The 21,875-nt window shown below is 35.9% G+C and overlaps 3 protein-coding genes across 4 annotated transcripts in view; all 3 read right to left on the reverse strand.

Moving 5' to 3' along the window:
- Positions 1–1,372: 1,372 nt before the first annotated feature.
- On the reverse strand, positions 1,373–2,571 carry LOC107694682 (uncharacterized protein C7orf73-like). Of its 2 annotated transcripts, none has more exons than XM_016494374.1 (4): positions 2,423–2,571; positions 2,162–2,215; positions 1,877–1,987; positions 1,373–1,557 (listed from the first exon to the last, which is right to left on the reverse strand). In XM_016494374.1, the coding sequence occupies exons 1-3, from the start codon at positions 2,435–2,437 to the stop codon at positions 1,916–1,918; spliced, it is 141 nt and encodes a 46-aa protein (XP_016349860.1). In that variant the 5' UTR covers positions 2,438–2,571; the 3' UTR covers positions 1,373–1,557; positions 1,877–1,915. The 2 variants fall into 2 exon arrangements, with proteins under 2 accessions (XP_016349860.1, XP_016349859.1); XM_016494373.1 differs by having other exon boundaries at positions 1,373–1,563.
- A 249-nt stretch (positions 2,572–2,820) lies between these two features.
- Positions 2,821–12,220, reverse strand: LOC107694691 (T-complex protein 11-like protein 2). The gene is made up of 10 exons (XM_016494386.1): positions 12,123–12,220; positions 10,117–10,297; positions 9,629–9,761; positions 9,208–9,328; positions 8,690–8,913; positions 6,337–6,473; positions 5,736–5,923; positions 5,447–5,628; positions 5,120–5,292; positions 2,821–4,258 (listed from the first exon to the last, which is right to left on the reverse strand). Exons 2-10 carry the CDS (start codon positions 10,286–10,288, stop codon positions 3,987–3,989), a joined length of 1,602 nt encoding a protein of 533 aa, XP_016349872.1. The 5' UTR covers positions 10,289–10,297; positions 12,123–12,220; the 3' UTR covers positions 2,821–3,986.
- An 837-nt stretch (positions 12,221–13,057) lies between these two features.
- Positions 13,058–21,875, reverse strand: part of LOC107694692 (plakophilin-2-like) — an 11,264-nt gene continuing 2,446 nt past the window's right edge. Inside the window, 10 exon segments of the mRNA XM_016494387.1 lie at positions 13,058–13,399; positions 14,362–14,449; positions 14,562–14,754; positions 14,851–15,004; positions 15,102–15,278; positions 16,288–16,452; positions 16,927–17,044; positions 17,532–17,709; positions 18,431–18,638; positions 20,324–20,468. Coding sequence (XP_016349873.1) covers positions 13,331–13,399; positions 14,362–14,449; positions 14,562–14,754; positions 14,851–15,004; positions 15,102–15,278; positions 16,288–16,452; positions 16,927–17,044; positions 17,532–17,709; positions 18,431–18,638; positions 20,324–20,468 — 1,495 coding nt within the window. The 3' untranslated portion in view covers positions 13,058–13,330.

Below are 21,875 nucleotides of genomic sequence, written 5' to 3' on the forward strand. Positions count from 1 at the left end.
ATATATAATTTGCATTTAATAGCACGTTAGATAATATTTGCGAATATGTGATTTTTTATTTCTTATTGGTGATTATGATGATTCTGTCTTTATGTAGTACGTCTGGTGCAGTTCACTGTCAAAATTAAAGCGGGTGTTCAGCCAGAACATCTATTTTGTTTGTTTCCTTGACTTTTACGCTATACTTGTAACTGGTGGAGTGACATCTGTACGCACATAAACACTCCGAGAAGCGAAATAATAAAGACCACAGGCTTTGTGAACGCACTGACGCTAGACATTGTCTGAGGAAGAGCTGTCAGTGAGACAGGTTATGTTAATCTTACTCTGGGAGTCGGTGAGGGAGATCATCTTGGCTTGTTTCGCTCAACAGCTATCACAGGAGCGGCGGCAACGCGTACCGGAAACACTCACTTACAGCTTCCGGAGAAACTTTAACCGATAAACTTTACAAACCTAATGCATCTCGTATCAATTTAATATTCTGAATAATAGCTATTTTGAATAAGTACTACGCTTAACAAATCTAAAGCTTGTTTTTGCGTGCCCAGTGATGACATGATAAAAGTCACTGTGGTAAATACTAGACTATATATATATATATATATTTATTTATTAACTGTTAATATGTAGTATTTTACATACATCATTTTAAGCATAATAACCTTAAGAAATGTACACCGAGATGCAACTGTAATAATTGGACCCCAGATAAAGTTATTTCCGTGTGCACCGCGCCATCTGCCGGTCAAACCGTACAACAGCACACTTGTAACAGGACACGCCGGTCTACCTGTGGAAGTTTCTACATTATAGCCCCTTTCACACAGTAATACCAGTAAATTGCCGTAAAATTACCGGAACGACTTTACCGGTAAATACAAAAATGCGCTTTGCACCATTCACACATCAATTTCAAAATTGCATCAACTTTTTTGAGCAATGTTGCTTAGGCACTTCCCCATTGAGGATAGGTAACACATTTCTATCTGGATTACTCAAAACGTCGCCCCGTGTATCATCAGCCTAAGTGTAAGCTTTTATCTAATGTATACTTTCATATAAGATGAATGATCTTAAGTGTGGATGTTTTTGGGATTTCCCATGAATAATGTGTCAGTTAGTGTCCCATTATTTGTTAAAGCATCATACTAAGCCCTTGTTTCCCTGGTGTATTTTAGACAAACAATTATTCAGCAAAGTTTTTATAGCATGAAAAATGTCAAGTTTTATTTTGAATGTTGCACCTCTTAAGTCTTACCTAAATTTAATGAACAAAAATGTCACTTGTAGCATTTTTTTCATTTGATACATTTAAGTGTGACACTTATTTAGTAAGTATTACTAGAAAATGACAATATTGGCAACCAACAACTTAAAACAAGGCATTTTATTAGTATATAATCTCACACCTTTATTGCATAATATTAAGTAGCCTTTATGAAACATTGCAGTAATTTATTTTGAATAACTGATTATTATGTGCAGTTCCTATTTGCACTGCAAACATGTTTCTCCATAAATACAGGAAACCCAAGAACTGCATCACACTGCAAGCTGTTTCTGACCAAAAAAAAAAGAAGAAATTAAAACAAATTATTCCATTGGGTTTAACAAAAAAAATTATATTAATGAATAACTATCCAAAAGGTAACAGCAAATAAATCAGGTGTAAACACATTTTCCCTGATTTAGGAAAGAGAGAGAGAGAGAGAGAGAGAGAACACAATGCAAAATGCAAAACATGTCAATTTTTGAGGCACTATTTGACACTAGGAATATACTGTGCACCTTGAGGGCTAATTTGTTTATACTTTAACACATACTATATTATATATTCTTGTTCTTAAATGTCCCTCCATCTTTAGTTAATTACAATTAGCCATATTTCCACACAGGGCTGGTCTCCCGTCCCTCATTCTGGGGGTTTCTTCTTGGCCTCCACGTCCTTCTTAAAGGCCTCGATTTTCTTTGAAATATTGGGTACCTGGAAAACGTTATAAATAAATTATATCCGACATTGATCACTAAACAGTGGAGCTGTTCTCTATTTCAAGACTAATGCTATTTAGTCCAGTCTTATTAAAATAAGTTTATTATAAGATTTTAGGCGCAGATTAAATCAGACAGTTAATATGTGAATAAATATTGTTTTTATAACCTCGTAATTCTGTGCCAGATACATGCCAACCACGTTCCCCAGAGTGAATCCAAGCTGGAAAAACAAGATGCTCTATCAACAACCTTATGTGACATATAGATACATTCTTCTATATTATAAATTATCCGGATGTAAATGTTTATGTTTAGTTCAAATTAAACCCTTTGATCAGCTAGTTACGTAGTTATTAGCTACTACAATGTGAATTAGCAAGCGAATAAATACACATTTACAATCTCACGAACAGATGTAAATACTTACTATGAATTGCATCATGATTAAAACTTTGAAATGATGAAAAGAAACTAAATAACAGTGACACTGGTCTCGAAAGCTAGGATGGTTGTGAGTTTGACACGGCTAGCCTTAAACTAGCTACATATGTCATCAGCGTGACATCAACACACCGGAAGTAGTATTCTTGGAAAATAAGAGTTTTAATTATGACGCAAAGGACACATTAATTGCGCTACAAATTAAATATAGACCAGGTTGAGATCTAACTATTAATATAATTTTTTCCCCACATACAGTAATTAAATTAATTAAAAATGAATTGATTAATTTAGTTTAAAAAAATGTAACAAAAGAATATTTAAATGCTGTCAGATGAATGCAGAAAAAGGTTTAAAGGAATATGAACTAGTTTTCACACTTCCTTTTATTTTTTTTAGTGCTTGTCACACTACACATATTTTGTTGTTCTTACAAGGGTTCTTGCATCTTGAAAACAAACAACACATAGGCTATTGCAAAATTGTTAAATGGAAGGTCTGTCATGTTGAAATAATGGCTTTCCACACAAAGATGTCATTCATTCGCTTGTCACAACGGCAAAAAATAATCACCAACAAAACAAGGGTCTTGATCTGTGCGGTTTGGTAATAGTTATAATAAAACTATTAATATAACTAAACGTAAGAGCACAAACATTATTTAAGACAATCGCCTTAATTTTCAAAAACAACAGAAATAAAACAAACATGCCTGTAACAAAGCACAATGATATACAAATGGCATACAAAACTAGCCCAAATATTGATGTCTAAAGGATAAAAACGGACGACAAATGATCATGCAGTCATATCTGTATAAAATGACACTACCAGGACAAAAAAATAAATAAAAAAATCAGATTAATTTAACAATATTGTTCAATTTTATCTTCCCAGAGTTCTCGATTCTCCCTCTTTATATAATTTCAAGTTTCTTCCATTTCAAAGTATGCAGAATAAGAAACTCGGACAATATTTAAGTATAAATACAGTTAACAATTGTAATATAATACTTTCAAAATAATGTGTAGCAAACAAAGTCTAATTTCACTTTGTTGCTGATGGATTTCAGTATGCTCCAATAAACATTTTTTTGTATGATCTAGAAAATGGGCATGGGAAACAACAATTCGGGTATCTACAAATGGATAGCAACATATTCTCAAAAGTCTGTAAATGATCTATGTAAATATATGTCTTTAACAACTGTAAATATAGAAAAGTTTCTGCCTTGCACCTAAACATGGTCAATATACTGTACGTAATGACTGCATTTCTTTGCAGTAACACTGTCAAGTGAAAACCACAGTTAGAGAGATGCTAAAAATATAACTTGGCAAGGAATATAGATTCTTTGTAACATAATAAACAGCAACAACGCCCCCAATCCATAATTTCCCATTTTAAGCACCATAGCACACTGTTGTTCTTCAGTCTTCTTCGTACTGCAGTGATTCCCTTGAATCAAGCATCAAATAATTCACACGAGAGAAACACATGAGGGAAATGTATGGTGATAATAACGAATCAAGTAAATGATGCATCCTGGTTTATTTGGATTCCAGGTGACTGCTTGGTGGCCCCTGTACGATCCCATTCTGCGGAGTTGGTGCTTGCATGTCGATGAAAAGTAGATTCTTCAGGATGCTCACATAGAAAGGACCGTAAACCTTTTTGTTGAAGTTGACAAGGTTGACAAAGCTGACTCCAAGCCCCATGAGCTCTGGCTGAATCAGACCCAAGCCTGGTGGTACGGGAGGGGGCGTCCTGTGAGAGTTGGTAGAGGCGAGGACCACCCTAAAGTACTGATGTACTCTTCCCTCTGTGGCACGGAAAAGGCACATAAAAACACGATACAAGCTCTACAGGCTTTAAGGCAATATAACGAGTTCAGGTAAGCTCAACTGACAGCATTTGTGTCATAATGTTGATTATCACAAAACTTAATTTCCACTTTCATTTTTTTTAATTTAATATGAAATAAATAAATAAATAGAATAAAGCAGAAATGCATTACAGTGAGGCAATTAAAATGGAAGTGAATGGGATCAATTTATAAATGTGAAAGTATCACTGTTTTAATAGTATAGCCACACAATGTAAACAATATGCTTGTTAATATAATATTTAAAAAGCTTGCTAACCGTTATATGCAAATTTACAACTTAGTTGCCATGAAAACAATGTAAAATGATTAGAAAAATGATTATTTGAACAGCTTTATAGCTTAAATAATACACTGGTTTTAACAGGAAAATTAATGTATTTGCTTTTCACATTTCACATTTTTCAGTTTCACATTTCTGCTTTTAAATCCTCCAAAATATGGCTCCATTTATTTCCATTTTAAGATTAAAATCATTTTTAGGCAAAAAAAAAAAGGGGGGGGGCGATTTTCTTACTTACTATTTTGTCTTGTTTTCCATTACAAATTAAAATTCTAAACATTCTTAAATCAAGTTACTTAAAAACTTGAGTTGCATAAAACAAGAAAAATTTAATATATTTCATATATATTATTAAATATGATCTATTTTGCTTCTCAAGTAATTGTGTCTTGATTTAAGAATGTTTGTTTAGATATTTGTACAGGTAAACAAGACAAAAAAGAATAAGAAAATCATTTTTGCAGTGTCGCAAGTGCTGTTGATTACACTTGAATATTCTTTTGCATTTTCCTTACCAACAAGAGTGCGTATTGGGTTGTTTTCCTGGGTGACGTCGCAGATCTGGCCCTTTAAGGTTTCCTGCAATTCAGCCGGGAGAGCTGGGAAGTTTCTTTCAGCCAGAGACTTGTTGACCTCACAGCAGATCTGAGCACTGACGTTTCCAAGAGCTTCGGTGAGATTAAAATCGCTGTAAGCCAAACGGGGGAAAAAAAAAACAAAGCCGACAGGCAAGATCTTTTAGATTGAGATGTTCATTATTATGTTTATGTAGAAGTATGTGTGTGACATGTGCATGTGTTAGCCTGAGCAGAGTTTAGGGGAAGGACAGGGATCGGACGTACGTGCTATGCATGCCCTCCAGCAGCACTGCTGTCATCTTCTTAAGTCGCTCGACAAGAGTGGGCAGGCCTGACACGGCTCCTCCTATTGAGCTGTAGACTATCAGCAGAACAGACGCGACCGCTTGATAGAGCTGAAGAGACCGCTGCATCTCCTGCAACCTCACTTCATCGGTCATCAGGGTCTGCAAGTGCAAAATTGAGAATGTTAGATCACAAAACACTCTTAAAGATGCATTTTGAATTTGATATCAAACTTAGTATGAGTTTAAATGTGTGTTTGTTCTCCAACCTCAGGCAACGGGCCCTTGCTCTCGTCCCAAATGAGCAGTCTGATGTAGGCTGTATTTAGCACCAACGTGGGGCCTGGTAAGGGTTTGCCGCTCTGCCCAGAATCGCTGCTCTTGTCTGATGGTGGCATGACTCGAGTGGCCTCCTCAATTGAAGATTTTATCCACTCATTTGCGTGATCCAAAGCACCTGGGTTGGATTAAAAATATGTTAAAAGTTAAGAGCCCAGGTGTGCAAAAGAGTCCAGATACTTTTGGGTGAGCTATCCCTTTAAATGAAAATTAATTTACTCATGTCGTTCCACACCTGTATGACTTTATTACTTCTGTGGAGATAATTTGAAAAATGTTCTCAGTGTTTTTTTGTTTGTCCATACAATGAACGTCAGTGGTGACCAATGTTGGACAAAAACAGTCAAAACATCTTCAAAGCATCATTTGTGTTTCACAGGAGAAAGAAAGTCAAATGGTTTTAGAATGACAAAAGGGTGATATATGATGACAGAATTTTTCTTTTTTTTTTTTTTTGTGAAAATGGGTGAAAATGCAATTTATGTCAAATAATTTTCAATGCTTTTCGTACAAATTTGTTTGTGGACTTACTGGGAGTTCTTTCCAGAATACTCTGGAATTTGGCTCTCTCATACTCTACCGACTGCCTCTGAAGCTCTGGCCTGAGGCTCTGGATGGTAAAATTCACCATGTCCATTTTCATCAGGTCCAGCACCCGGAAGATCTCCCTGTTACCACACAAGTGATCATTTCGAAGTCAATTACTTTGCCTCAGGTGACTGTTCGTATCAAATATGGCTGTTAGTGAAGACAACACCATTACTGATTTGTGTCCCGCATCCCCCTCAATCACTGCATCTCATTCACTAATAATTGCATGGATTATTCATATTTGTACGAACAAGACAACCTCCCATGAAAAATGACCATGTCACATGTGCTTACACACCAAAATTTGTTCTTAATCTTGTTATAATATATTTAAGATGAAATATCTATGTATAAAATGTAATTATAACATTGTTATAATAAGCAGCGTTATTATAGTAAACTAAAACTAAAATCATGTAAAACCTTTTCGTTACTTGAAATACACTTGAATTTTTTAAAAATATATTTATTTCAGCTAGTTGCCAAGGCAACATTTCTCATATTAATTTAGTTTAACTTGATGTCCTAAAATAACAAAAACTAAAACTGAAATAAAAATTCTCTATATACTGTATATATAACACCCCCCAAAACTACTAAAAATGACAAAAACACTAAATCTTTAAATAAGAGTAAAATAAACCAGAAAAATAAAAACTGATTGAAAATATTAATAAAAACTACAATAGCATCTCAATGTTACTAAAATAACACTAGTTATAAGGCCACCCATAATATATGATTTTTGCATATGTATGGTTTCAGTACACTACATTTTTTCTTAAATTTAGAACAAATTTTAGTACGGAAGTAATTGGTTATTCAAGATTTGTTCATGAAAATGTACGTACCTGTACACAGATTTCATGCACAAATTTGAATGACGCACTATTTGCATGTTATTACACCAGCCAATGGGTGCTAAAGTGAAACTGACCTATAGTTCTACAAAGCTATAAAAGAAGACACCTTAATAACATACTTGAACAGTGTCACTAAGTTGCCCGAGTTCTCCTTGAGCTTCTTGATTTCATCGTCTCGGACCGGTGCACAGAACTTGCCCATAGTATTGATGATGTAAGACACAAGCCCCTGGATATCAACCGCATTGTTGTCAGCCTGCTGGCGGATCAGGTCCATGTCCAGAACCTCCATGATCTGAGTACGCAGGCGATTGGCCCCGGGGTTAAGGAAGGACAGCAGGGTCTTTGATGATAGGAAAAAAATGATTAAGAAGGCATTTGCCATCAGACTGCTTTTCATCATTGTGTAACCCCTCTCTCCTGGGTCCTCACCGCCACACCTCGTTCTTGTTCCGAGTGGGTCTCGAACCCGGGTCTCCGGCATGGGAGGTGGACGCACTAACAAGGAGGCTAAAGACTACAGCCTCTAGTGTCAGTCGCTAGTGCGTCTCTTGAGATCAGGGGAGTGAGGTTTACCTGCACAGCACTTACTCGCTGGCCTCCGTTACAATTGTATCAGAGTAAATGTGTAACTTACATCTCTGATCTCATCCAGAAGTTTGATGGCGTAATCGTACTCAGGAGGGTCATCATTCAGCTCAGATTCAAGACAGTCCCAGAAGGCCTTGTGCACCATATCCTTAACTTTCTTCTCCAGGCTTGAGGGAAAAAAAACCGGTTTGGATTCAATTGTTATATATTTATTATATATCTATTTTATTCATTAATTATATTAATTTTGTATAGTTGTACATTTCAAAATGCTAAATTGAAAGCAAAATGCCTAAACATTGACTTTTTTTTTAAAAATATATTTATTTCAGCTAGTTGCCAAGGCAACATTTCTCATATTAATTTAGTTTAACTTGATGTCCTAAAATAACAAAAACTAAAACTGAAATAAAAATTCTCTATATACTGTATATATAACACCCCCCAAAACTACTAAAAATGACAAAAACACTAAATCTTTAAATAAGAGTAAAATAAACCAGAAAAATAAAAACTGATTGAAAATATTAATAAAAACTACAATAGCATCTCAATGTTACTAAAATAACACTAGTTATAAGGCCACCCATAATATATGATTTTTGCATATGTATGGTTTCAGTACACTACATTTTTTCTTAAATTTAGAACAAATTTTAGTACGGAAGTAATTGGTTATTCAAGATTTGTTCATGAAAATGTACGTACCTGTACACAGATTTCATGCACAAATTTGAATGACGCACTATTTGCATGTTATTACACCAGCCAATGGGTGCTAAAGTGAAACTGACCTATAGTTCTACAAAGCTATAAAAGAAGACACCTTAATAACATACTTGAACAGTGTCACTAAGTTGCCCGAGTTCTCCTTGAGCTTCTTGATTTCATCGTCTCGGACCGGTGCACAGAACTTGCCCATAGTATTGATGATGTAAGACACAAGCCCCTGGATATCAACCGCATTGTTGTCAGCCTGCTGGCGGATCAGGTCCATGTCCAGAACCTCCATGATCTGAGTACGCAGGCGATTGGCCCCGGGGTTAAGGAAGGACAGCAGGGTCTTTGATGATAGGAAAAAAATGATTAAGAAGGCATTTGCCATCAGACTGCTTTTCATCATTGTGTAACCCCTCTCTCCTGGGTCCTCACCGCCACACCTCGTTCTTGTTCCGAGTGGGTCTCGAACCCGGGTCTCCGGCATGGGAGGTGGACGCACTAACAAGGAGGCTAAAGACTACAGCCTCTAGTGTCAGTCGCTAGTGCGTCTCTTGAGATCAGGGGAGTGAGGTTTACCTGCACAGCACTTACTCGCTGGCCTCCGTTACAATTGTATCAGAGTAAATGTGTAACTTACATCTCTGATCTCATCCAGAAGTTTGATGGCGTAATCGTACTCAGGAGGGTCATCATTCAGCTCAGATTCAAGACAGTCCCAGAAGGCCTTGTGCACCATATCCTTAACTTTCTTCTCCAGGCTTGAGGGAAAAAAAACCGGTTTGGATTCAATTGTTATATATTTATTATATATCTATTTTATTCATTAATTATATTAATTTTGTATAGTTGTACATTTCAAAATGCTAAATTGAAAGCAAAATGCCTAAACATTGACTTTTGTATATTTTAGTTGTATATTTGTGTGTGTACATTTTCTTGATCATCACCCTTAACTTGTTCTTGACCCATGTCTATAGTTATAAACAGTTACCAAGGAAACTGAACATCAAGTGGGACCCAGATCTGGAGATGGTAATTATATAACAACAGTTTAGTACCTATTTTGAGGTAGATCCGGAGGCTCTAGGTGGAAGTTCTGGTTGACAACGATCTCATGAGCCAGGCTCAGATTAGAAAGGTCCCGAGCCGAGGCCATGACCTCATCAAGCGTTAGGGTTTTTGGTGGGCTGCCTGAGGACACAGTAGCTATACAGGTTAAAAGACCAATAGATTCTTCTATACAACAAAATGTTTCGATAAGTGTTGTTACTGTTAACTAAAACTATCACAACTGTTTTTGTTAACTGAAATAAAATAGAAATGAATGCATTTTTAAATCAATAAAATATATTAATTATAAATCCACATAAAAATGACTAAAATTTAAACTAAAATGATAACTAAAAATATAAAATTATTTATTTATTTATGAATAAATACTACAATTGTATATAAATAATACTAAAATGATAGTATATTCTAACTGAATTAAATGTTAAACTACTTTCTTTTTTTTGTTGCATTTACATGTTAGTAGGACACCTACAAGAAGGAGAGTTGTGTTTGCTGGATGAATCGCTGGTGAAGCTCTGGCGAGAACAGTCCACATCGCTAGACGAGGTCAAACTGTCGCACCTTTCCGATGACTCTGTGTCACTGTTCTGGTCCTCGCTGACCACCGTAGATGTGGAGGTGGGACGTTCATCGTTCCGTGGCATTGTGAGGGGCTGGTGCAAATTATGAAAAAAAAGGTATTGAGGAGAGTCTTGTGGCTAAAATTAAGTTTTTTTTGGGACAAACTTGAAGCTGATGCTTTCAGTGGAAATGGGGCAACCGCTTATATGACAATAGGATAAAGTTAGAGCTGGCACACTTTCAGTGCTGGAAAATTCAAAAAGCTTTGTTGACATAAAGAAAAGTGACTTGCAAAGGCAAGGGAAAATAAACGGGTAACAAAAGGGCTCAGTGATATTCATGTGGCCCACAAAGGGACATTGTATTTTAAATGTGATTCAGATGTTAACCGGTGCTGTCTCTTGGGTAACAAATAACACCAGATAGCAGCGTGAGCTTTAAAAGCAAACCTATCGCGTTACACCCCTCTGCCTTTAAAGGCTTCACTACACACCTGTTTCCTAATGTAACAGAGTAACTGCTTGTCTTTCAGGAAGTTGAGTCAGCATCAGTAACAAAAAGTCAACAATGACCTTCATTAATTAATAAAAATGCATTCAGATAGTAAGTTAGAAACTAATCCTACCTATTATTCTTAATGCTCCGACAAAACTGCTTGTTTATTTAACTATCTTGTAATTAGTATTTGTTACCAAAATACCAAAATGTTCTCCCGGTGCTACTGTAAAACAACAAGAATTTGAAATCGCATTGATTCTCTGCACATTCTGAGAGTTAAAGGAATAGTTAAACCTAAAATGTAAATTCTTTCATCATTTCCTCACTCTCAGGTCGTTCCAAACCTGTAGTACTTTCTTACTTCTGTGGAACACAAGCTCAGTCACTATTTACTTTGATTGTGTGGGGAACAAAATGCTCTAAAGTCTCCTTTTGCATTCCACTGAAGAAAAAATAAGTCATACTGGTTTGGAACAACATAACGAAGTCACAATGTATATTTTGGTCAAATGCTCACATTTGGTTTTATTTATTCTACATTATATTTATTTAGTGTTGTTAAAATTTCTAAAACAATAATGTTGACTTCACTATGCATGATAGGGCACTTCTATGAACTGTATACCTCAACTTGATCCTGAACAGTCTCAAGTTTATAGCAATTAACACAGTTACAAATACCAGTACTTCTACCAGTATTTGGAGCCTGGTTACAATAGAAAGACCACACGTTCAAGCCCTTCCAATCTTGTTACTCCCAAAAGAGAGTGTCTATTTTGAGGATAGGAAAAAAGCATAGACTGATTCAATAGTTCTCCTGGTAAAAACAGAAACCCATGCACATGCACATCCTCAGTCAGGTTTAAATTAGGAGGGACCGATAACAGCACCACTGGCACTGGTTACGGCTCCTGCAGCTCTGGGCCCTAAAAGGAGGTGCTGTAACAGCGCGACACACACACACACACACACACACACACACACACACACACACACACACACACTCACTCACTCACTGCGCTCAGCTGCTCTGCACACGTGACCTTATCTTCAGCACACAAACAAGGACAAAACACGAGCAAACTGTCAAAGCAGGAGAGCAGCCGAACTGGACTTTCCAGATCATGCAAACCCCAACCCATTTAAAGATTAGCAACGTGAAATTAGTAAACAGTCGCTTTATGATTTGGATGTGAGATAAATATTAATAAACAAGACAGTGAGCGCGCGCCTGTACATTTAATAAAGCGAACAACGTAAAGACGTACGTGTTCGACTTAATTTTCCAGTTTTATAATAAATGCTTTAATCATGCATTTCATTCAGTGAGTCAATGATGTAAACATAACCAATGTCCAGCTCTTTAAACTTGCAAAGAAATATCATATATATTATCTATATAAACTATGTAACAGTTACCTGAGTCAAGTCCTCGAAAGTGAGGACTTGGCAAACAACAGTGGACAACCGAGTTTTTCCTCGATTTGCAGAATGCTACTCCTTCCGTAGTACACTAGGACTTTAAAGGGCTCTTTAAAATGTCACTTCTCTAGTGTTTTGTGAAACCGGGAGAATCTATTATTCCGCAGCTATAGGGGTGTCGATAGTTTGCCGTGGATTTAAGAAGTAAAGCTAATAAGAGAAATGAACATGTAGCTGTCAGAAAGAGATATTAAACGTGGAAAATAGGCACGAGACGGTTGTTTTATAATAAAACTACAAAAAAATGTCGACAACATGCCATGTAGAGGACTAGCACGCACCCCCTAGTAACATAATTGCACAGTCCAGCTCGCATGAGCTTCTTTGTTTACGGATGTGACGTAAAAGAACATTAAAAATGCTTTGTGGACAAAGCGAGCTACGTACAAAGTAACAAAGCATAAAACATGAGTAATTTATTGTCGAGGAATGCATGTGTCCGTTTCATCCGAACGTTTTGATTCTGTCGATAACGTAAAGGGATTTCGATCTTTCGCTTAATCCCTCCCACCGAGGATTATGATGATTTGTTATTATTCAAAAGATTTCAAATCACTTCCTGAACCTTTAACGTGATTCTCAAATTACAGAAATCATCACGAGTATTAAAGTATAATGTCAAATTCATTTGAGGTTTTTATTAATGCTTGATGCTTTAACAAACCGTGTTTATAGAGCGTTGAGAGCAGACTGTACTCAAACAGAACCATGGTAACTAAACAAACGGACAATAAACCTTAAGTGACTGGAGAAAATATTGTAGCTTATTTGAAAATAACAAAAAAATAAAAAGTAACTTGGACACTGTTTTGCTACACAATGCTAGGAAGTGGCTTTACCCACTGCAAAATAAAAACAAATACACAAATAAATATCTTTGTTCATGAAAATGCTTTAATATTGTTATTTAAACAGACCAAAGGCAGTACAATTCTTAAAAAGTTCAGTAAAAAATAAATACAATTTGACCGACATAACTATTATCATTTAATTAAAACACAGAGTAAACTATTAAGTATTAAATTAAGAAAAAAAAAGCATATATACAAACACGCACCAAAGCCATGTTATTAGCACCATTTTTTATATATCCTAAAAAAGCAGGTGAAAAGTCTTGTTCATTTGTGGTATATTTCTGGATCCCATTAATCACGAACTGAATTCACAGCCTTCACAGTCCTGTTGTTAATGAAGTCAGTTTTCCTGTAACCGGCCTGCCATAGATTAAAAAAAAAAAAACAGATGACAAGATTTAATATACATGCAATGAAAGCAAAATCTAAAACACGTGAATTAGTTTTTGAGCACTTTAGATCAGTAGTTCTCAACCAGGAGTCCGCAAACTTCCAAGGAAGCCACAGGATGATTTGAAATTATTTTAAAAAAGACAAAACATGCTTTAAAAATAAGAAAAAAAAAAAAAAAAAAACTAAACATCACGATTTCTTATTTTAACACACTCCCTCACCCCTTTGAAGAATCAGGGTTCCCATTGAGAATTGAGATATACGAGTTAGCCTAATTTTAAAAGTGTTATTTCCAGACCTGGGAATGTCATGCATATTAATACAATAGTAAAACACCATATAGGTGTTGATTATAGATATCTTTATTATGGATATACTTTTTTTCTAATTACGCCAATCTCTAAAATATTTTATTGGTTAGACCTTGAGTAAAAAACAAATAAATACATTTAAAAAATATATAGGAGCACTTTTGATGTTATTGTTTAATTGTTTTCTAATATTAGTAAATCTTTGCATCTTTCTGACCATTTCTCACATTATACATACTATTACTCTAATTGTTGGCCTTTTTGCCACTTTTATAGATGGGAGTGAAGCACAAATGATCAGGAGAAGGTGAGGCAGAATAATGAGATCAGGAAATGATGTGAAAGGACACAAATTTGCTTCACTGCATTAGTGCCATAAATTGATGTACACGAACACTAACTACTAAGTTTTGTTCTATGCCTTCCCACAGTTAACTGCATTCATTTCTTCATTGTAAACACTCTTAATATCTTGAGTAGCTGCCCTAAACTGACTTTCATCTTTGACTATTGGTTATAATGTACTGCTTGTTTATTTATTTGTCCCCCAAAATATGAAGTAATAACACTTTATTACTTCATGACTGTAGGATGCAAACATGCAGCAAAACATCTCACCTTTTTGAAACTGCTATGCAGCTCTGAATGCCTCCATAGGGTATGAAGTAAAATACAAGCCGCCTGGCCCGCCCGTGTGGGTCCAAACCTAGATTTAATTGAGAATTAAATGTACGAATTAAATAAGTCACATAAATTACTTTTATTGTGAGTTTTATTATACGTCCCATAACCGAAAGTTCCTGAAAATGAAACTGTACCCATTGTCTTTAGTGCTGATGCTGATGATCTTGGGTAACGCTCCTTGGTTTATGATGGCACAGGTGTTCGGTACAGATGCATGGCTCAGATTGATGAGAATGTGACAAATCGTCACAGTGACCTCTATAGGCTGCTCTACACTTCGGTCAGAGTTTGGCAGGATGGCAACCAGCTCTGGTAACAACTGTTTAACTGTAGAGATGTTCATAAACCATTTGTTTATTTCCTCTTCTGCCTGACACAGCCATGTGCTGTTATTGTGTACATTGTTATATAATGGCAGCTCACCAATATCTTTGTGCAATTCTCGGTAACGAGAGATGTTTTTTAGCAGTGACACAGATATTCTGATCTCTTCCTTCTCTCCTTCTTGAAGCATCTTCTTCACCTGAGATAGGCCTCCTTCTTTTTGCACGATGAAGTGTGCAATGGCTTGGGATAGCTAATGGAGATAAAAGACACTAATCTCTAAGCATGAATGTCATTTGAAGTCAATGCTGCTTATAGTTATTTTATTGAGATTTATTTCTAGATTATACCTCTCCAGAGCAAGCTGTGAGGTTCTGCAGTGCTCCAATGGATGCCTCTTTTGTGTGCTGGTTTGTGCTGACGGCAATGAGCGAGAGATACATGCGGACAGTGATGGCGCTCCAGAGCCACTCCAAATCGTGAGGGCTGCCGTTCTCTTCGAGTAAGGGATAGTCTGCATCTGCTTCCTGAGGTGAGACACAACATGATGCCACATATGAGGTCAATTTGTGTTCGACACCACTACATTTGCATTAGAGATGGCATTTTGGTCAGTCTGAATACTCAACAGGAAAAAGTCAAGCCGTACTTTTTCATCCATTACATCATCAGCGACAACATTTAATCACCCAAAAATGAAAAATTGCTTATAATTCATCCAGTCTCAAGTCATCCAAGATGTAGATAAGTTTGTTTCATCATTGGAACAGATTTGGAGAAATGTAGTATTACATCACTTGTTCACCAGTGGATTCTCTGCAGTGAATGGGTGCCGTCAGAATGAGAGTCCAAAAAGCCGATAAAAATATCACAATAATCCACAAGTAATCCACACGACTCCAGTCCATTAGTAAATGACTTGTGAAGCGAAAAGCTGCATGTTTGTGACAAACATATCCATCATTAAGATGTTTTTGCCATTGCTTCCAGCTTCCTCTATGCATAATATTGCTTTCTCCAGTGAAAATGTCATCTTGTCTTAATCAGGAGAGAAATATGTGCAGATCAAGCACGTTTACAAGTGAAAACAGTTCTACCCAAATAAATCGGTGTATTTTGATGTGAGAGAACAACAAGAGACAGACTCTTTCACTGGAGGAAGTGTCATTATGGATTAGGGACTCGAAGCAATGGTTTAAAGTTAAAATGCCATAATGGATTTGATTCTTACAAACATGCAGCTTTTCACTTCACAAAATGCTTATTGATGGGCTGGAGTCGTATGAATTACTTGCGGATTATTGTGATGTTTTTATCAGCTGTTTGGATTCTCATTCTGACGGCACCCATTCACTGCAGAGGATCCATTGGTGAGCAAATGATGTAATGCTGAATTTCTCCAAATCCATTGGTGATGCAATGCTAAACTTCTCCAAATCTGTTCTGATGAAGAGACAAACTCATCAAACTCTTGGATGGCCTGAGGGTGAATACATTTCAGCAAACTCTTTGTTTAATCTATGGTGTAACACTAACCTCCTCAGTGTTTTTGGGACTATTGAGGATGAAACATCCGGGGTTGCTAGTTTCTGCATTGTGATTTTGTTTTGGCTGGTGTACCACTGGGGAATCCACACGTGGCAACTCACAATCAAACCGATAAGAAAGATTGTGCAGGATGCACACACAGTTTTCTGTGGCCTGGAAAATAAGAATTAATAATTAAATTATTATGAATTGTTCAACATTTGGAATAATCACTCCGGATCATATTAGATAATATAACATTACATAAAACATAATAGCTGGCTTTCTCTTTACTATCTCACAGAGGCTGAGCAGCATAGTTTCTTATCACCCAATAGGTATCACTGACGTAAATGTGAATGGTCACACGCTTACGCATTCATCTGTGTCACAAAGTTCCAAGCATTCAGAATGAGTCGTTTTAAGAGCTTAGTTTGAATAAACTTTATATTCCCCACTGGAGAGTACATTCTGTGTTATGAAATCTATCTAAAAGTTTTCATAGTACAGGAAATCAAGCTCTTTTATCTTCAAAGATCAAGGAAAATTTGATTCCTTGTGATATGACTCCTTTAATTATTAGACATAAATGAAAGACTTACGGTTGCTGTTGATAAAGATGGGGATTTAACGTGAGTAGCTCTTTACCTTATCATCAGGTTTGTAGTATGCAATGGTACCACGGATATAATAGATGATGCACTCAATGAGACCCTCACAGTCCCGCATGGCTTTACGTCCATCTGGACCAGCTGAACTCAAATTTCTAAAAAAATGTAATAACACCTTTTATGTAGAAATGCAATGCAAAGTAATTATGCCCACCAAGGCTCACCACATTTTTTAAATAAAAAAATACAGAAAAAAAAAAAATTATTATAATTTAAAATAACCATGCTCTGTTTTAATATATTTAAAAATGTAATATATAACTATGATGACATAGCTGATTTTTCAGCAGCCATTACTCCAGTCTTCAGTGTCACGTGATCCTTCAGAAATTATTCTGATATGCTGATTTGGTGATCTTTTAAAAATCTTTTGTAATATTATAACTGTGTTTAATGCTGCCTAAATTTCTTTAAAAAAACAACAACAAAATCTTACTGTCCCCAAATGTTTGAACAGTGGTGTATATTAGAATAATGTATATGTATAACTTTGGCAGTTGTAGCACTAAGAACAGCTTGGATTATCAAAATAAATCTGGTTAATTTAAAACCTGTTGTATCTTCTCTTTCAGTTCGTAATACCTAAGGCAGCCAGTAGCATTGTAGAAAATGTCGGGGTCAGCAAGGAGCTCCAACTTGGGGTCTTCCCCTTCCGAAATGCCTGAGCAGGGCACCAGCACACTATCTGTGAGAGGTTTGGCCGCTTCTCTAGCGAGCTGCTCTTTCAGGAGGTCATGAGAAGACAGATTCCACAGCAGCCCTGGAGAGAGAATAACATCTGCAAGATTAGTGGCAGGCTAGAGGTCAAGTGTTCAAGATCTGGATGTTTTCTTAGTTGGAGACATGGTTTGAGTTTAGCTGGATCAGCTAAAGTGAAGTCAAGTTTGACTGAGTAATGAAATATAAATGCAGCAAAGCTTAAAGGGTTAGTTCACCCAAAAATGAAAATTCTTGTCATTAATTACTCACCCTCATGTCATTCCAAACCCATAAGACCTCCGTTCCATCTTCGGAATACAAATTAAGATCTTTTGACGCATACTGACAGCTCTCTGACCCTCCAATAGACAGCAAGGGTCCTTACAAGATCAACGTCCAGAAACGTAGCAAGGACATCGTTCACCCTAGCGCCATTTTGGAGAGCATCCACTGAACGCAAACAGTGCATGCTATTCTGTGTCAGCTGCGCCACGCCGATACGTTTTCTACGTTGTTTGTGCTTTGATTTGACCGTAAAACAATGTATCCGTGTGGTGCGGCTGACACAGAACAACATACGCTGTTTGCGTTCAGTGGATATTCTCCAAAATTGACGAATTGTTGAATAAAGTCGTTTTTTTCTTCTTCTTTTGCACACAAAAAGTATTCTTGTAGCTTCGTAAAATTACGAGGTTTGGAACGACATGAGGGTGAGTAATTAATGACAGAATTTTTATTTTTGGGTGAACTAAAACTTTAAATACTGTAAATGGCTGTCTTACCAGTGAGCTGCCGTCGGGTCTCGATGTCTCGGTTCTTCTTGAGCAGTGTCAGGATCACTGGAAGCCCCTCACAGTCTTTGACTTCCATTTTGTTCTCATTGTTTTCAAAAACAATATTTCGGAGTGCGCTGACAGCAGCCAGTTGGAGCTCCTCGCTCTCACTCTGCATGAGCTTCAGCAGCTTTGGGATGCCTTGAAGATAAAGTACCTGAGCAGATGGAACTTGCTAAAATAAGAAACCTCAACATTGAAATGTGTCATATTCTACAATTTTGAATCTTTAATTTTTTTTCCCCTGTAAGACTTCCATGTAAGTCTTCTGTTAGTGTAGTTCAAATTTTTACATATTTTAAAATGTAATTTATTCCTGTGATGGCAAAGCTGAATTTTCAGCATCATTACTCCAGTCTTCAGTGTCACATGATCCTTCAGAAATCATTCTAATATGCTGATTTGATCAAGAACCATTTCTTATTATTATCAATGTTGAAAACACTTGTGCTGCTTCATATTTTTGTGGAAACCTTGTTTTTTTTCAGGATTCTTTTATAAACATGAAGTTTAAAAGAACAGCATTTATTTGAAATATAAATATAAATCTAAATAAAATAGAAATATTTTGTGACATTATAAATCTAAATAAAATAGAAATATTTTGTGACATTTTAAATATCTTTACTGTCACATTTGATTAATGCATCCTTTCTGAAGAAAAATATTAATTTCTCAAAAAAAAAAAAAAATGAACTGACCCAAAACTTTTAAATGGTAGTTTATGTAATTGACCTTTTATGTTTGGTTAACCTCTGCATACCAGTTCACACCGTCTTTCATCAGGACAGGCGAAGTTGCTGAGCACCGAATCACTGTTGATATGTAAACATGGGCGGCCGTGTGTGCATGTGCTAACAGTTGTAATGTCACAACCACGATCATTCAGAATAAATTGCAGGTTAGTTTTCACAAATGATATGGGTGGATTGGGGAGGTAGACTTGTGATTATTAACATTATAGTTCATCTACATACAGTAGTACATAAAAACTTTAAGAAGAGAAAAGAAAATCCAGTTATATATGACAGGTTTCATATACTCTATCAGTAGCCAAAAAAAAAAAAAAGTTATTTTTAGGGATGCACAATATATTTGTATAATACTGGTTATTGACAAATCTTAGAGATTTAAATATTTTGTAATTGGATGATATTGGATATTATAATCTGCATGCTAATTTCCCCTATTTTTATTATGTATTTAGATGCCTTTGCTGTCACTTAAAGTTAATCTATAAAAATAGTAATTTTTTTAAAATGTATTATTTTTTCGCATATATTATTTAACCAGACAGTTTTAATATTGTCTATTCTTGGATTCAAAGTGAATGCAGGAAATCCCCTGGGAGCTTCCTGTGTTTAAGTGCCTTTGCTCAATTATTCAGTGGTGATAGATCATGAATTACATCTTAAACCACTACATTACACCACTCCTTTTTTATATGAATTGTCCTTTGAACGTTTGTTGTAATGTTTTAAAGTCAAGTTTGTGAAGGTCAAGTACTACGTAAAAAATGAACAGCAGAAATGTAACTAAAAAGTCAATGAAACGCTGTTGCCAAATCCTAATCGTTTACTTTCCGACTGCACTGTAAACATGTAAACCACACTAAATACATTCCTCTCACTTTCTTCCACACCCGTTTTCCACTTAATTAAAGTGCCACCTCACCATGTAGTACTATGACTCATCGTTTCATTTTGCCCGAGGTGTTTGTTATCAATGCAACCATAGAGGCTAGACTTTGAGGACTGTGCGAGATATGTCATCATTTTTGGGTGGATCATACTAGCATATCAGCATTTCATTCTAGTCATTTGAGAGTAAAGTATTACTTACCTTTTTCTTGGCATCAGGACTGTTAAAGCACTGGTTCTGTATGAAGTTAGCCGCGGTGATTTGTGTTTCCATATTATCTGGTGCAAGGAGATTTACAGCCTCTTTTAGTGTCATCTCTGGACCTAGTTCAGCTTGTCTGCCCTTCCTTTAAAACATAGACATACAACAGAAATGTAGCAGAGTTCATTCCATCTAAAATAGTTCAGACCAAGTTGTGACCAAACTTTTGTATGTTTTTTGGGCAATGTATAAGCTAATGTCTTTGTTTCAAGGTAATTGCCATATGCCATTTTTAATGTATAATATAATCAATTATATTATACAGCTAATTAAGTGCCAAGACCTATATGTTTTTTTTTCTTCAATTGTGGGTACAACGTTTATGAAATAACATTTTTTGCCTGATGTGTTATTGTTCCCATTAATTTGTTTCAGATGTTGACCTGGAGTCTGTGGATTGATTATGATCACCTGATGTTTGTCGTTTTCTATATAATCACAAACAAAGCATATAGTCGAAATGCCTGCTTTTTATCTCCTGCTTTAACTTAAATTAAAAACATTTTGAGTGCAGACCAATCTTTGTAATGTATAATATACTAATTCAACACTAATTTAATGTTTTATTAAATTCAGTATTATAGAATTTAAATCTACTACTACCACTACTACTACTGAAAAAAAGTGAAAGTGAGGTGACATGTGGCCAAGTATGGTGACCCATACTCGGAATTAGTGCTCTGCATTTTTCCCATCCAAAGTGCACACACACAGCAGTGAACACACACCGTGAACACACACCCGGAGCAGTGGGCAGCCATTTTTTGCTGCGGCGCCCGGGGAGCAGTTGGGGGTTTGGTGCCTTGCTCAAGGGCACCTCAGTCATGGTATTGAAGGTGGGAGAGAGCGCTGTACATTCACTCCCCCCACCTACAATCCCTGCTGGTACGAGACTCGAACCCGCAACCTTGGGGTAAGAGTCCGACTCTCTAACCATTAGGCCACGACTTCCCCTGCACGACTACTGCTGCTAATAACTTAACCAAATTGTGAAAATTTTAGGGCAATGTATAAGCTAATGTCTTTGTTGCAAGGTAATTACTAACAAACTAATACTTGTATAAAATCTATATAATTTGCATTTATTATATATAATTAATTTAATAATACACTATATTTATTGTTGCTGTTTACATATGTGTCTGTGTATGTATATATATATATGTATGTAATTACATAATTATAAATGTTTTTATAAATAACTTTACAAATAAGTACCAGCATATGCCATTTTTATGTATAATACCCACTTTCAATGCTAATTGAATGCATTATTAAATTTAATGTAGTTTTATTTAAATTCAATATTATATATAATGTAATACAATATATAACTTTATTTACAATTGATTTATTGTTTTTTTTTATAAACACACGTGCTTGTGTGTGTATTCATACTTTATTAAGACTACTAAGTGCTAAGTAAAATATGACTAAAATAGTCAATATATATATTTTTAGTATTAAATAATCAAAAACATACAAATATATA

This window comes from Sinocyclocheilus anshuiensis, unplaced genomic scaffold (genome assembly GCF_001515605.1).
Source record: "Sinocyclocheilus anshuiensis isolate Anshui unplaced genomic scaffold, SAMN03320099.WGS_v1.1 scaffold2806, whole genome shotgun sequence".
NCBI classification, from domain to species: domain Eukaryota; kingdom Metazoa; phylum Chordata; class Actinopteri; order Cypriniformes; family Cyprinidae; genus Sinocyclocheilus; species Sinocyclocheilus anshuiensis.